Source organism: Alligator mississippiensis, chromosome 13 (assembly GCF_030867095.1).
Source record: "Alligator mississippiensis isolate rAllMis1 chromosome 13, rAllMis1, whole genome shotgun sequence".
In the NCBI taxonomy this organism is placed as follows: Eukaryota; Metazoa; Chordata; order Crocodylia; family Alligatoridae; genus Alligator; species Alligator mississippiensis.
The window spans coordinates 8,643,232-8,659,661 of NC_081836.1; the positions used below are offsets into that span (position 1 = coordinate 8,643,232).

At 45.7% G+C, this 16,430-nt stretch overlaps 1 protein-coding gene across 1 annotated transcript; it reads left to right on the forward strand.

Annotated features, from left to right (window-relative positions):
* Positions 1 to 2,239: 2,239 nt before the first annotated feature.
* Positions 2,240 to 14,911, forward strand: TNFRSF4 (TNF receptor superfamily member 4). The gene is made up of 7 exons (XM_019493820.2): positions 2,240 to 2,491; positions 6,645 to 6,767; positions 6,970 to 7,080; positions 7,516 to 7,582; positions 8,805 to 9,052; positions 9,542 to 9,673; positions 11,520 to 14,911. The coding sequence occupies exons 1-7, from the start codon at positions 2,323 to 2,325 to the stop codon at positions 11,588 to 11,590; spliced, it is 921 nt and encodes a 306-aa protein (XP_019349365.2). The 5' UTR covers positions 2,240 to 2,322; the 3' UTR covers positions 11,591 to 14,911.
* Positions 14,912 to 16,430: the final 1,519 nt, after the last annotated feature.

The following is a 16,430-nucleotide window of genomic DNA, read 5'->3' on the forward strand; positions in this document are numbered from 1 at the left end:
CGATCCAGGGACCGAGTCTTGCGGGACTCCACTGCCCACATCTTTCCAGGTCGATACTGACCCATCCACCCCCACTCTCTGGGTGCAAACCCCATAGCCAATTAGCCACTGACATGACAGTGTAATCATCTACATCACAGCCTGTCAGTTTATTTACAAGAACAGAAGGAGATCGAAGGCTGCCTTATAAATTCCAAATCAATAAAACCTGTCCTTGATGCTTGTTTTATTGCAGGCCTGAGCTGGAGTATGTAACAGCTGGACAGTCCCGAAACATGTCTGTGACCTCCACTTGAGCGATACATATCACTTCTGTGATGACTCATTTTCTGTTTCTGTGCTCTGCAATGCAGTGTCAGGGTGACATCGGTCTTCTGCGCCCGCCCATTCATTTTACTAATAATATCAGTTCCATGGTCTGGGGGAGTGAGAAGTCCCCTTTGAACACCCTCTTGCTTCTGCATCAGGGAAGGAGGGCTGTTGCTGTATTGTTGAAAAGGTGAGTATTGAATAAGGCTCGACATCCATGATCCTACACGCCCATACCCTTGAAGCAGTGGCAGAGATGGCTCCATTGCCATTAGTTTTAAGGAAGAGTCAGTGACTGATTGATCTTACGCAACTTGCATGCATAAAATGTAGCCGCTACCAAGGCAAATGCAACTTTAATCCAATTGCATCAGTGACATTACAACCCTGCTGTCATTCAAAGGCCTAAGGAACAGCCTGTACGTGTGTGTTGCTTCCAGGTAATAAGTGCCTGTAGACATGCTGCAAGGATGCTCCAATACACTGTAATTACATGTTGTTGTAATTAATTGAATCTGCTGGAGCGTGGTAATTACAGCATCACATGTATCAGCATCCTTGCACTTCACAACAGCAGCTGGAGTGCTTGAACTAAATCTCATTGAACGAGCTTTAGTTCAAGCACCCCACCACCATTTTGAAGCATGGGGATGCTGATACATGAGATGCTGCAATGCTTTAATTAGAACTACTCTAATTAAAGCACCCACTCCCATCTGCAGAGCACATCTAAAAGCATCCCCTGTGCTCAGCCTATGTCTTACTGACTGTGCTCTGAGATCTACAGTCTAACACGCTCTCCAGACTCCAACTACTGAAATAGTTTCGTACAGTCAGCAAGCTCATCTCCTTGATTCCTTCCTTCATTTGAGCCCTGCCCCAGTTAATTTAACCATAGTGACACACATCTTGTATTCAAAAGTGTGTCTTACTCTATCCTAGCTCTGCGGTTAGTGCAATACAGGATATCACCCAAAGAAATTCATGCCCCTCTCGCATACTAGCAGACAGGGGCATGGAATTTAACCAATAGCCTTTAAAATTACTAACTGACCTCTCTTAGCAGAGTTACACAGTATATCCTTCTGCTTTTGGAAAGGAGTGCCAGGGATTTGTGTTTTGTTTTAAAACTACAAGAGGGTGCAGCAGCAGAAGCCTCTTGATGGACTTGTTTCTCTTATGCCCCTGCCACACATATATATAGCACAAATAACTGGTTAATCATGCAATAAATTTAGACCAGACACACATGCAAAGTGTGTGTGTGTGGGGGGGGGGGGGGGATATATATATATCCCCACACACACGTGTATGCGTGTATATATATGTGTGTGTATATATATAATTAACTGCTTAATCATGCAATAAATTGAGACCAGACACACATGCAAAGTGTGTGTGTGTGTGTATCTATATATACACACATACACGCACACGTGTATGCGTGTATATATATGTGTGTGTATATATATAATTAACTGCTTAATCATGCAATAAATTGAGACCAGACATGCATGCAAAGTGTGTGCGTGTATATAATTAACTGCTTAATCATGCAATAAATTGAGACCAGACACATGTGCACAGTGTATATTATGTAATTAACTGGTAAATCACACAATAAATTTAGATTGGTCACATATGCAAGTAATGATCATGTCATAAAAGTGTCCATTCAGCTATAAAAGGACCCAGCCAACTACAAAGTTGGTTGGTGCTTGAGAATGTGCAACAGCTTTATAGCTGGCTTCTCTCAGGTTTTAATTGAAATGTGTGGCTGGGCTCTTAGTAAAAGCGGGTGAAACAAGTGCATGAGTTGTAGGGCTAAAAATATTTGACCAGAAGTCTCCACTTGTTGGGTTCCTTTGAAAGGGAAAAGCACCTCCCGTCAGTGGGGTGGAGCTACATGAGTGGTTGGGAATTTCCCCGCTGCAGGCATATCAATGTGCTTTGCTGCTCCCCAGCAGTCTAGATTCAACCTCTCCTACAATTTACTTTTTTCTTACCTGGGAGATGAAGGTCATGGCAATGGCAGGACCAGGTGAAACCCTATGGGCTTTGTCCTGTTGTACTGCTGGTTTGCCCTTCCTGCTGCTCTCCCTCATCCCATGTTCAGCGTTGACGTGTACTAGCCATGAATATTCCTTACGTGGCATTAAATGCTGCAAGATGTGCGGTCCTGGTAAGTAACCCTCCTCATCTACTGAAACTTGGTCCTACCTCTTAGATGCAGAAGGTGAAGTCCAGCACTTAAGGAGATGGGGAGCGGTGGGGCAATGGGAGCTCTAACCTTCCTTACCTGAGTTGTAGGACAGGTCAAGTGGCTGTTGTAAAATAACATTTCCTAGGACTTCAAGAGTTCTTCCTGGACTGGTATCAGTTATTACTGCTCTGAGTAGCATCCTCCAAGAAACCTGCTACCCCCCTGTGAGGAGCAGCGTTATTGTTCTTTATACTGACTTCATCTCTAGATTTTCCCACTTGTGGTGTTGCTTGGTTCAGACACATTGCTAGCAGTGAAGCCACCCTACCATCCCACCCAGCTCAGAGTAGAATTAAATAATATATAGCTTAACATACTGGTAAATTCAAAAGTCTTGCACAGTGGTGTGGGGTCTTAGCCCAGAAAAAAATCTACTGCTGAGATGATCATTTTTTTCTTAATTTCATGTTTCGGGCCAAATTGTTCGGATCTATGCCAGGCAGCAGTATTCACTGTAGCTATTACTTACATTTTAAAAAGCTTCTGGAGAAAAATCTCTCCTGCGGAGGGTGGAAGATGTGCTACGAATCAGATGAAAAGCCGAAACTATGGATGGCGGGGCATCTTGGATGTTTCTCATGTGTCTAGGGGCCAGCTCCACCAGCTGCTGTATAGATTTCAGCTTGTGAAGAAGGTTTGCTCTCTCTGAATTTTGCAGAGCTGCAGCTAGTAGTCTTTGCTTGTTTCCTTCTCGCACTTCCTCATATTTGGTAGAAACGAGGACTGCCTTTTCTCGCAGCCGCTCTTAAAACCAAATGACAGCTCTTCCATCAGCGCCAAGGTGGAAAAAAATAATACACTGGTGCTTTAGCCATTTGGATCCCATTGTTGAAATGACTTGCTAGTGCAGCGAAACTACCAAGTGATGCGACATTGGTATCCAAGGGGCGGTCAGTTAATAGAAAGTGTCTGCAGTCGTGTGAGCCGAGAGAAGTAGGGAGGGCGTACTTCCCACCACGGCAGGCAGGTTAGATCACAGCTGCACGCTTGTTGAAAGTGTCAGTGAAAAAAAAAATTTGATACGTAATCCTTGTAAGTGAGTTGCATCTCACTTTAAAAATAACTGTGCTTTCTGTTTTCATATTCAACTACCAAAATGAATAAGGGAGACCTGAATGGGGGCGGCAGAAACAGCAATTGGTGGTTTCGCAATGATAGTGGTCGAAACAGATCCCAAACTCTTCAGCCTTAACTGTTAGCAGGAGGTCTCTGTGTGTTTTCTGCAGTGATGGAAACGTGAGGGCTTCTGATTTCCCTCCCCCACCCAGTATGTGAAGCTGGAGATTATTTGCCCCTGATGCCAGCTCCTTTTTCCTGAGATGGATGAGGGGGTTCTCGCTGGCTGGTTAATCGTTAGCGATCTGATTCAATTCTGGGAGAAATTCTATCTTCAGACTATGACTTAGTTTCCTGGTAATGCAGGATATGCAGCAGACAGTGAGTGACTGGATCTGAGTGATAAGGAGCAATGATGAGCGATTCCTTCTGGCACCCAGTAAAATCTACAGAAAAACCCGAGATAAAATGGAAGTGGAAAAAATCAGTAGGTGTTTCTCACTTACCCAGGGGAGGGGGAAAATGGGGAGCTGGGGCAAGAAGAATGAATTACAGCAGGATTTTAAAAGCACTGAGCTTTATGGTGATGGTTGCTGATTTGCAAGTAGCCTCTCCTGTAGCTAGGGCCATTAGCAAGATGGGAGGAATGTGGTTTGTGGCAGGCAGCAAACCAATGCCTTTTTCTCAACTGTCCCTGCTGCAACTTAGATGAGTTGTTTCATCTCTGAGCCTTGTCATCCTGTCTTCAAAATGTATTTTTTTTTCTTTTAAAGTGGATTAATTGCCTACTTCCTTAGTGGTGTGAAACCAACGTCAGTGTTTGAAGAGGGTTTTGAGCTCCGCTGCAAATGCACAGCAAACCACCCTGTCATTATAGAGCAGTGGCATCTCGCAGCCTCGGGTCTTGTAAAAAGCTTCGTGCTCCGTGCCTGTAATCTCAGTAGGATTTTACAGCTTGAAGTTAGGGCACAAACAAGGGGAAGCGGTCTGTCCACTCAGGCCTTCCTGCGTCTGTCTGCTGGGAGCATGTGAAACCAATGCTGGGGGGGCAGGTGGGGTTCAATCACGAGAGAGACAAGTGAAATAGGTCCTCCCGACCAGCGTCAGCCAGGGGTGAACCGAATAAAAGTGTTTGCACCCACCTCTCTTTACAAGTACGGTCTGATCGTTTCTCTACGCAGCCGGAGACAAGCGAAATAAAACCAGGACAGAAGAGATGTGGCCAAACGTTAAATTTTTTGGAGGCAACAGGCTTCAATTTCAATGCCAGAGCTTGAATTCAAGATTTGTTTAAACCAGGGGGGGCTTCTCCGCTCTTACCTCCCTTATGGGAGATGCTGCTGTCTCCTGTCACTTCTGCGTTATTCATTTAAATCCTGACTCTTCCATCAGCTGCCGTATGGCCGATGTGAAACGAGCTTGTGGTCTTAACCCTGTTCTTCGCTCGCTGATCGGGCACGCTAGGAACAAGTAGGTGGGGATGTCACTAATGGTACTACGATGGTTGGGACCTGTAGTGGGGTCTCAGTAGAGAAAGTGTGAGACAGGATCACCCTCTGTCTATCAGAAGTGGTCCATTGAGACTTGTGGGGAAGATGGGACTTGGATGCTGTCAAGCCACTGAGCCCAAAAGAGTTAATGAGTTAGTTATGAAACAAAAGTGGCATCCTTTGCAGCAGAATCTGTTCCCACCCCACCTCCATTTATATTTCGAGAGGGCTATATAAAATCAGCCTTGGCCTGGGGGAAGTGGTGTGGGGAATGCTTGAAAGAGCTGACTGAGAACAGAATATTGTAGAGAGGTGATGGAGCAATCGTAGAGAGGCCCCTATTGCAAGAGGGATGTACTGGTGTGGCCTTCTAAAGGTTTCCATTAGGAAGATACCATTCAGCTACAGATATTATCTACTTCATGCAACTTCCTTTCTAATTTTAGAGCACCCTTCCTCTTTCAGATAGGAGCCCCCCCTCCCGCCTCTGACTCAGCAGGCTCAGTGGCACAAGTGATCCGCTGTTTAAATTGGGTTCTGTTCCCAATGAGTCAGTGCAATTACTCCATGTTAGGTATATGTGCTCCTGCCTGGAGAATCTGCATTTATATCCATATATTGAAAAGAGCTGGGACTCCTGGGATCTGCCACTGACTCAGCGTGACCTTGTCACTTGCTTTCTCTGGGTCCATTTCCCTGGTTGCAAAAGTGGGATGGTGCTCTGCTGTTGAGCGCCGGGATAAAATGGATGGATGGATGTGCCTCCTGGGGTAGGGGAGAGGGAGGGTCTCAGGCTCACTTAATTCACGTTTACTTTGCTTTGAGAACTACAGCAGAAAGATGTCTGCACTGTTTTTAACCACTTAATTGGGGAATGTGACATTGGGTCTAGCCAGCCAATGTGTTGCTCCAGCTCTTGGGGCGCCTGCTTATTCTTTGTCTGATTCAATGACTTGGTCTTGGTCCCTGGCTGCAGGTACTTCACTTTAGTACATGAACACGCACAATGTGCTAGAGAAGTGGTTTGCAAATGTTTTGGGCTACCAGCCTGCTGTTAGCATCTTTTGTAGACCACCATACACCTTGTCTTGAGCTGGTGTGAGGGCATGAAGGTGCACGGGGTCCACTACAAGTCACAGATGAGCTGTGGACTTTTCACCATGGCTTTGCAGAGTAGGGCACCGCGCAGGAGACACTGACCCCTTGTGCCATGGTAGATCTCCCTAAAATAGCTTTGGTTGTAAACCGTGACATTCAAATAATTGCTGCAGAGAGACGTAACGCTTGACATGCACCGGCTGGGAGGATGTCAGGCACTGTTGGTGGTTATGCTGGAGCTCTAAATGCACAGACAGCAACACTGGATCAGAGTCTGCCAACTTCTTCCATGCAAAAGGCCTGTTATTCTCAGCCAGAGGCCTTCACCTAGGTGGATGAGCTGTCTTTATATGTTTTTCTTGGAGGACTGAAAGAACTTCTTCCTGAGAAATATCCATTCCTCCCTCAACCCTGGTCTTTTTTTATAGGGGAGGAAATACAATACCGCTGCACAGAGAAAACAGAAACAGTGTGTAAACCCTGCCAGGATGGGTACTATAAGACTGAGTACAGCGAGGGAGACTGCAAGACCTGCAAAATCTGTAACCTCAGTAAGTCAGCTGTTGCTTCTTATAAGCTGCTGCTTATAGAGCGATTTTTCTATAAGGGGTAGGGAGGGCTGGTCTGAATCCCCAAGTGTCCTCGGACCTTTTTTATTTCACTCTCCTTTTTCTTTCCTGCTTTAAATTTTTAAAAATAGGTATTTACCTTCTTTTCTCTTTTCTCCCTACCCCCAAACCCTCTTGCTCCTAGAAAAGGGCACCACAGAAGTGAAGAAGTGCGACAAGACCTCCGATAGAGTGTGCATGTGCACCAAAGGCTTCGAGCCCAGCAGGTTCATGGCAGATGGCACAGCTCCATCGGGTATGTGACACATGTCAGATTCGGAGCGTGCCTCCAAGTATAAAAGCCCTGCTGGCTGTTCTGTCGGTTGTCTCCATCTCCCAAAGAGACGTGAGATGCAAAATGCTGTTCTGGGATGTTGTCTTAAGGGGTTTTAATGCACTCCTCATTGACTTTTGTAAATGCTGTACAGAGATGGCAAGAAACCTTACAAGGAAACAAAGGGGGGGGTGGGGGGGGAGTGCTGTACTTGTTAAATGCACACTTTCCTTTTGTAATGACCCAAATGTACATTGCCATTTCCATGCTGTAGTGTGTATGACGTGCCACTCCGCAACAGAAATTAATATGCAGATGTGAGACCTCTTTGTAGTCATTGCATATTCTTTTTGGCTCAGCTGTTCTCATCTGTTCCAGTTCTACCTTGGGTTTAATGTATTCTTGTCTCTCTTTCAGCATGCTCAGCTTGTTCTGCTGGGTCTTTTTCCAAAGGAGAAAATAGCAAATGTCACCCCTGGACCAAGTACGTATCACACACCCAAACACATGAAGCATTGGCTTTTGTTGATTATTGTCAGCCTGTTGCTTGTATATCGTTCCCTAGCAGGCGGGCCAGGAAACGGTATTCATGGTGGCTTTAGATCCCTGCAAATTGGCTGTGCTTCAGCTCGGAGGATTGGTTGGCGCGTTGCAATTTGCCTTTTATACGCTGGCTCTCAGTAAGAGAACCTGGCACATGGAAATTTCTTGTGACTGGAAACAGTTCCACCACCCACACAGCAGAGCCATTCAGCAGCGCAACAACCCATGTGAAGTTTGGAGAAGTGCAGGTTGTAGGAGGGAGTCTAAAGGAGGCCCCAGGAAATCAGTCTGCCGGCGTGTGGGTAGACTGCTAGCTGCAACCGCAGCATCCCTATGGGATTTTCTTTTAATAAAGAATCAGTTTTGTTTTACAAGCATAGTCATAGAAGTAGGCATCATAGGAAAGAGGGCTGGAAAAGACCTTTTTGAGGTCATCTATTCCATCCACCTACCCCAGGGAAGGGTCACCTGTGCCTACGCTATTCCTGATAAATTTTTGCCTTAAAGATCCAACAGTGAAGAGTCCCTGCTCTCTCTAGGACATCCACCCTGGGGCTTAGCTGCGCTTATAGTTGAAAAGTTTGTCTTAATGACTACCCTAGATCTCCCGTTCTGCAGTCTTAATGCAACTCTAACTTGTCTTCTCCCCAGCAGACACGGAGAACTCTTCACACGCTTCCCTTTTTCAGCAAACTCTTACCTATTCAAAGACTGTTTTTATGTCTCTCCTCAGTCATCTTTTCTTCAGACTGAAGGAGCCCAATCTTTCCTGGTAGCTCAGTGGGGTTTTTTTTTAATTTTATTTTTCTTAAAAGACTTCTGGTAGCGCAGGTGTTGATAGAAACAATCTCTTCCTCTTTCAATTAAACAAGTGCGTTCCATCGACCTACGCGTTCTTCAGGAATTCATACAGTCTTCCAGGATGAACAAAAACTGAATTGTGAATGGTGAAGCAAGCTAGAAAGAAAATCATTTTTGAAATAAAACCATAACCCCCCTCCCCGCCCTCCCATCCTGCAAAAATAACAGGCCTTTTTTAGACAACATAAAAGCAAAAGAGAGCATAAGTCCCCTTCCCGCCCCCCATGGAGGTCATCTTTAAATTAATTATTGTGCCATTTAGGTAATTGCACACTGTTGTTTATGCATGACATTTTTTGCAGCTGCACAGCGTCTGGTAGGACGATTCTGCGGGGGGGGTCAGATAAAGAGGATATCATCTGCGGTGACCAGAAGAAAGAGGCGACCACAATTCAGAGCCCAGCGTCCACTTCGCGTATCTCCGTCACCACCCACAAAAATAGCACGTTGTTAACAGCACTCACGACTCCCAGACCCAAAAACACACTTTCCATTCCTCCCATTGATTCGGGAGAACAACCAACTGGGATCACAGAGCCAACCAACTGGGGTAAGAAGAGAGTCTTGCCAGCTAGTAGGTACTACTACGTCTCAGTGAATTTTCTGTTCTTTTCGGGGAACATTGGGGTGTTGAAACCACAGTGTTTCGCAGAAGTCTGTTGGGGAAGATAAGCTTTTGATGAACCAGAAGCAGTGTTCATGGCTTCCAGCTAGCTAGCCTGGCGATGGTTCCTGGACTTCCACGTGCTGTGGCTCTGGGTCAGCCCTGCCGTGTGGACAACCCTGGGCTCGGGCCCCCCCTTCCCCACCACCAAGTTTCCATATTTCCTTTCATGGACCCAAGAGTGTGGATCATGTCGTTTCTCTGTCTCTAGCAAGGCCTTAGTTCTGGCTCTGCTGCAGGGAGCCTGGAGAGTTTTCTAGGCCAGGGCTACTGGGTCTCCTAGACCCCCTGTTGCAGAGCCAAGAGCATATAGTGTGCATCTGTGCGTGTGCATCTGTGTATGGGGTGAGTAATGGTCTTTTATTTTTCTTCTAGGGCCTTTATCGCTCATCCTTATTTGCTTGACGTTGCTCATGGTATCAGGAATGTCGATTCTCCTACTGATTATTCAGGCAACTGGAAAGGGGAGGAAGAAGCAGCTGCAGCCTGCTGAGAACGATCAGCGGAGTGAGTCTCTCTTTGAAGATAGCTTCTTTGCTGCCTTGATGTTGAAAGACTTGATGGTTAAGGGTAGTGGTGCTCAACCTTTTGGTCCCACAGGCCAGATGAGTGGCCCAGTGCTGCCCCCTCTCAGCCCCTGTATACCCAGGTTGGTCCCCAGAGGCCTGGTACCACCTTTGTCCAGCCCTGCATGCTGGGATCCAACACACAGGGTCTGGGAATCCCCCTGGGTCCTGAAATTTGGCAGCAGGGGATTGGTACACCACTTCCCTGCCACCAGATTACTGGACCCATGAGGATCCCCATGGGGCAGACAACATGGTGTCACAGGCCAATTTTGGCCTGTGGGCCAGGGGTTGAGCACCCCTAATTCAGGGGAAAATCTGGGTTGCTCTGTCAATCTTAGAGCATCAATTTCTACCATGCCAAGCACTTTGATCATAACATGATCTATCTGGTTGAGTGGCTTGGTTTTACCTGAAACTTAAACCCCTGTTGGTGGTCCTAGTAGACCCAGATGCTTGGGAGTGCCAGAGATTTTAGAGTTGCTCTTGATGTGAAGGGGAGGTTGACTCAAACAAATTTAACAAGTTTCATGTTGTAGACTCTTCCTAATTTAGATGACATGCACTTGGCCATGGACCAAACATTTATGCATGTGCCCGAATCCATTAAAACTCCTGTTGATTTAGGAGTCAGGCCAGTTTGGCAGGACATGTTGTTTCATTCACAGGTGTTTTGCCAAACCAGGCTTGGGGTCACCCAAACCAACCTTGGCTGGGCTGTCCCAAGACACAATTGCTTTGGGAGAAGTCGGTGGGACTGGGGGGAGTCTCCTGGTAATAGTTATATCCTCAAACATCACTTGTCAGAGCTGCGTTTGGGAATGTATCCCAACAACGAGGAAATGCTCCAGCTCAGGGAAAGCGTGGTTCCCTAGAGCACTGTTAATAGTCATGTAGTCTGTTGCTCTCCCCTTTGCCTCCTGGCAGACATCATCCTCGTATTGCGGGATAGCTGATATGTGTTGCTTAGATGAAAGAGCACATTAACTCTAGGGGCAGAAGCTAAACACGGTAACCTGGCTGCCTGGGTAGCTAAAGAGTAGCATCCCAGCAAAGAGGGGTCAGACAAATGTCATTGATGCTAATCTTTTGGAAACATTTGATTAAGCCCGAGTGGATGGGTACTGAAATATCCCTGCCCAGCCCTTGCATTTGTTCTCCTCCTTTCCTTTATCTTTCCATCGTCCTTCCTTCTCACTTCCTTCTCCCCTTATCTTTATTTCATTATCTCTTTTCTTCTGTGTGGTTCTGTGTGTACGAAAGTATTTCACATGTATGAACCCAACTGACCTGCAGTTCAAATCAGTTCACTGAGTAGGAGGACTGGACTTATATAGTAGGCCATTAAGAAAAAGAGAGCATAGTTTCATATACCTGTTGAGAGAATCTATATCTATAAAGTATTATATAGAAATCATTGTTCTGAGATGCCTCTTAATGTTGCTTGTGTTTATGGACAAATGAGTTGGCTAGGAGGTTTTCTTTCTTCCCCCCACTCAAATGAATGGGAGTCTGTGACTAGACAGCATTGTTTGACGGGTGGGCTCTGCGTTCACACCTAGCTAGAAGCATGGCTCTGGGTCGGCTGGCTGATGGTAGCACCGATAAAAGATGTTCCCATTATTCCCCACACTTATGCAACTGAGGTGGGATCCCCAGTCTTGGCTGGCCAGGACATCGCTCTCTCTTGGTGGTTCCTGTCTGCTCCTGCGTTCATGAAACACAGAGCTCCTGAGCTTCCTTTTCCCTTTCTGCTTTGTACGATGTTTCTTTACTGTGTCTTTCAGAAGGAAGGAGCTGTCGCATTCCTATCCAGGAGGAACAAATTGACTCCAATTCCAGCCTGATCAAAAACTGAGTCCCCATCAAACTATCACGTACTGCATTTCTGAGCCAAGCAACATTAACCCAGCAGCGTGACAGATACTCCCTGTGCGAAGGAATATTCTGCAGAGACATGTATATACCAGTGTGCTTGAGTGTGTGAGATGGTTAAAAAACGAGCTGTACCTCTGAGTGTACTCGAGTGACCCTCAAGCGTCAGGCCATGCACGTTTAGTTTGGAAGCACGTGATTCTTCATCAATCAGACCAGGCCTGCGCCTATAGCACCGGGTGCATCAGCCCAGTTCACCTAGCAGGTCTAGCTGCATTTGGACAGTGGCACCCCTTTGGGGGTCTGTAAACAGCCAGTATTCATTAATTAAAAGTATTATTTACTTAGGAATATAGGAGCAGGGTCTTAGAGAGGAAGAATTTCAAAACCAAAACCTGTCTACGTGCATGCCTACCTTACCTGGAGTCCTACCATGCTATGCTGGGGACCTACTCAGGCCTGGTTTTTCTGGCTGCTCCCACCAGGCTCATGCACCCGACTCATGTGCCAGTCTGGTTGTCCTGTTGACTCTTCCCTCTGTTAAGGAGTGTCCCCCTTAAATCCTGCTCGATTTATTGTTCTCAGGTCTTTGCCTCAGCCCAAACCAGTCTTGTAGGTTGGCTGGGGATACAGAATCGGTAAAGCTATTAGTTCTGGCATCTAACAGCTTATAGCACGTAACAACTCTAAGTGTTGGCTGAGAGGCTGTTGTTATCTGACACCTTCTCCCACTCTTGCATCCTGACAAATGCTTCTCGTGTACATTGCAGTGACCGAGCCAACAGGTAATTTATGAATAAGTTATTAATCCTACTATAGGTCAGCTCCAGATCTCTTTGTGTGTGTGTATGTGTGTGTATGTATGGTGGAAGGAGTCTTTATACTGACTTCTATAAGGGAAAGCAAATTCAGATACTTAGGAACATTACTAATGGAGACTACAGCTTAGGAGACAACTTGTGAGTACCATCTGCCTTGACAGCGGGCCTTAGTGGTTGGCGTTTGTACCGCTGCATCATCTGTAAGCCCTGCACACCCAAGACGCACCTTTTTGTGCTTCCTGTTTATGTTCCTAGGCAGCACGGTGAGCATCCTGTTAGGATGGGCGCCTGCAGTGTGCATCTCCTCAGCCAGGATGTGACCACATCAACCAAAACTGGACGTAGGCTGTGGTGTTTTGGGGCAGGCAGCCTTCTTAAGAAGGGAGCCCTGGAAAAGGGCACAAAAGTGGGGTGAAATCTAATGGGAGAAGAGGATGAAGGATGGAGTAGACAGAGTGCAAAGCAAGTGCAGAAAGACTTTAAAAAAAAACAAAACAAAAAAGGAAGGGAATGAGGAGATGAGAAAATTTCCACTGGAAGCACAAAGAATGACCGCTGAGCTGGGTCCTCATTGATTGCCTTCTTGACTTAAACACCAAGGCTGCAGTTGAGTGTAGATGCAAGGCCCTGCAGACCAGCAAGCCTAGGTGTGGAGGGCTCACCTGCCCCTAAGTTCCCTACACTGAATCTCTGTCTCGAAAGGAGGAAATAAGCTTCCTAACCTCCAGCGAGCGCTGTAAATCTCACAGGTGCCTTGAGGTTTACAAAACTGTGAAGCCTGCAAGGGTCTCCTGACACCTCGCCCTGCCTGTAGCTCTGTAGGTGGGCAAGGACGTTCAGTAGCACTTGTGCTTTCAAACACTTCTCCTCCAAGGGACCTCAGCAAACACTGCTCTGCAGGAGGATGCCTTTCTGCTCTCGTTCTCGTTCTTGGGAATGCAACTCCGTTGTGTATCTGTGAATAATTAAAATAGCGCGGTGTGTTTTTTGTTTCTTTTGGGGGCATTGGCGGGTTTGATAGCACAGCAGTGATGTTTCAGGGCCCTCTGGGTGTGGCGCGCACAGTTCAGACTCAGGCTGTCAATCTTCATTTGAACCTTCACTTTCAGAGGATGGTACCAGGGAAGCCCACACTCGGAAAAACTGAATGAGCTCTGTCAGCCTGATCCTGCTTCCACCTGAAATCCAATGAGAGTTTTGCCTCCGGAGAAGCAGATTGCCCAGAAAAATGCTACATCGGTTTCTAAGGGTATTTATAGCAGCAAAGTTGCATGTCTGCCGTAGCCCATTTATTTTCTAGGACCTAAATGAGTTTTAAAATCAATGAGTATTTCCCAGTTAAAATCAAGAGCCAGGAAGCCCTGAGTTTTAATGGTGACTGAGAAACTGGTTTTGGGCGAGTCGGTCTCCTAGGATCTGTCTACCTCCTAGAACAGGGGCGGGCAATTATTTTGGGCAGAGGGCTGCTTACTGAGTTTCGGCAAGCCATCGAGGGCCACGTGACAGGCAGCTAGGGCAGATAAATATTAATTTTCTAAATTTTTTAGGGGCCCCATGGGCTGGATAGAATGGCTTGGTGGGCCGCATCTGGCCCCTGGGCTGCATTTTGCCCACCCCTGTCCTAGAGTGTTTGGGGGGGAAGGAGAGTGGGGTTTGCGTTAGAAATGCTAGTTACTTGGAAAGTCTTTCTGAGCAGTTTTTCAAACTGAAGTTTTGTGATTGGTACCCAGCCATGATCAAAAGACAGGAAAAGCCATCTCATGGCCAGTATGGGTATGCTAATTATGCCTGACATAATTTGGCTTTTTTAATCCATCTAGATATATCTGGATTCACCTGGATATATATAATTTATCTCCAAATCTTGACCTTGCCACCATATGCCAACGTGACTGCCATGAGTCAGGCCTAAAGTTAAACGTGGATGTAAATAGTTGCAGGATAAGGCCCTTAATGCATATTTGTTTAACGTACACTTAGGTGTATTTGCATGTATCTTATGCATATCGTATATGTTATGTGCCTAACACATATTCACAAGCATACTTATGAAACGCAACATGCACGTGAGTATGGAAATTTGTAAAATGCCGCCCTTTTTTGCAATATATTTTATTGTAAATAGCTTTTGTTTTGTTTTCATGTGCCTCGAAATTGAAAAAAAAAAGATGCTATTGCATAACTCAAATATTTTTCATGTTCAAGTTTAGTGTTTTATATGTAGGTAAAAAGAAGAATCTATATTTGTATACACAATAACCAATGCATCTGCCAAGATGGGCAAAAGGAAACGGTCTCAGAGAGCCCAACAGGTGCCTGGAAACATATTTTTACAAAATATGCTTTGTTATATGTTATACATATATGTGGAATGAACACTTATTTCCTGAAGTGAAATGCAAACATGTTGTATACAAACTTCTGTATTATATTCAATGTATCATATATAGTGATGCTTTTCCAAATAAATTTTTTTCTTAACATGCGATGTGCCCATGTGCAATATGTATACTTGGGAAAAATGACAAGACCTTACACATTGTACAGTCCAGCATCCCTTAGGTAGTTTGGTGCTGATTTGTTGGGGTTTTCGGAAAGCTTCAGAAGCTTTTCCTTGTATCAGATATTCTAATCCAGTTACCCACAGGCATCGTCTTGGGTGTGGACTAAATTGTGGGTGTTTAGCTCTCAATGAAAAAAGAGGTAATTTTACAGCAGTCCAGCTATCAGACGGTTACCACAGGTTAAGAGCATGAAGATGGGAAGTTAACATGGAACAACTAACATCCCCTTTTGCCCTATGGGAAATGGTTTATGTATACATCGTACCTAAAGTGACTGAGGAGCACTGACGTTCAGGGCAGAGGGTTCTGCTTTTAAGTTACTTAGGCAATTTTGGATATGGTACCTTAGGTCTCATTTTTAACATTGATTTAAACAGCTTGGAATCCATGGCCCTGGCATCCACAGAGTTCAGTCACTACTGAAAACAGAGCTTTGGCCCTAAAGTCAGGAAGGTGCTTTGGAAAACTTTATCCCTTGACACTCCAAGTACCTTTAACCAGCGGGTACCTTTCATACCTCTCTTGCTTTATGGTCCAATTTGACGTGGGGCAGGTGAAAAGAGCAGTGCATTCATTACATTTGGTTAGAATCTGATTTTGACCCTGGTGCAACCAATGGAAATTTTGCCTTTGACATCTTTGGGTGCAGGATGTGGCCTTTGCTCAGAAAGGGAAGAAATGAGTGCTAATTGTGAAAAGGGATGTGGTTGGCAAGATGAACCCATGTCCTCTGGGATCTCAAATGAGACCTGCCAATTCACTGTCTAGCCTACAGCTGATAGAGTCTTCATCTAGGTGACCAGTTTAAACCCAGTGCAGGCTGAATTTGTCACAAGTTTCCTGACTTCTTTGGCTGTTCGGGTAAAGCATGGATCCAATGTGGTGGCTCTCGGTGGTTAGGTTGCTGGCCTGAGGTTTGGTTCTTGCTGTATCATGCAATTCCTGGATGTCATCAGTCACATCACTTACTCTCTCAGTTTTCTGTCTATAAACTGGGCATAATTGTGTAATTGAAATGTTGTAAATGCTGGGCAACGTTGCAAAGTTAAATATACGATCTTAGGGCTGTGTGACATTTCACCAGCCATTTCATTCTGACACTGTTTTGACCAATGTCAAGGTCAAAACAGCAAAATCAGAATGAAACAAAGGCCGTCGAAATAGCCTTGAAACAAAACAAGGCTGGTCGAAACATTTTGGAAGTCAAAACATTTCGACCATAGGCTGGGGATGGGAAGTCAGTCCAGCTGGGCTGGCTTCCCAGCCCCATTGCAAGATCCGGCAGGGGGTAGGAGGCAGCCCAGCTGGGCTGTTGCCCGCCCCTGGCATGATGTAGTGCAGGACACCAGGAAGCAGCCCAGCTGGGCTGACCTCCCATCCCCAGCAGAACTCGAAACAGTGTCAAAACAGCCTTTCTGTTTCGATGGAATGGGACAGC

Bases quoted from the DNA above. Each gene is read 5' to 3' on its own strand.
- TNFRSF4 (XM_019493820.2), top strand. From the start codon at position 2,323: ATGAAGGTCATGGCAATGGCAGGACCAGGTGAAACCCTATGGGCTTTG. The intron at 6,768-6,969 runs GTAAGTCAGCTG...TCTTGCTCCTAG, and splicing joins CTGCAAAATCTGTAACCTCA to AAAAGGGCACCACAGAAGTG. The intron at 7,081-7,515 runs GTATGTGACACA...TCTCTCTTTCAG, and splicing joins AGATGGCACAGCTCCATCGG to CATGCTCAGCTTGTTCTGCT.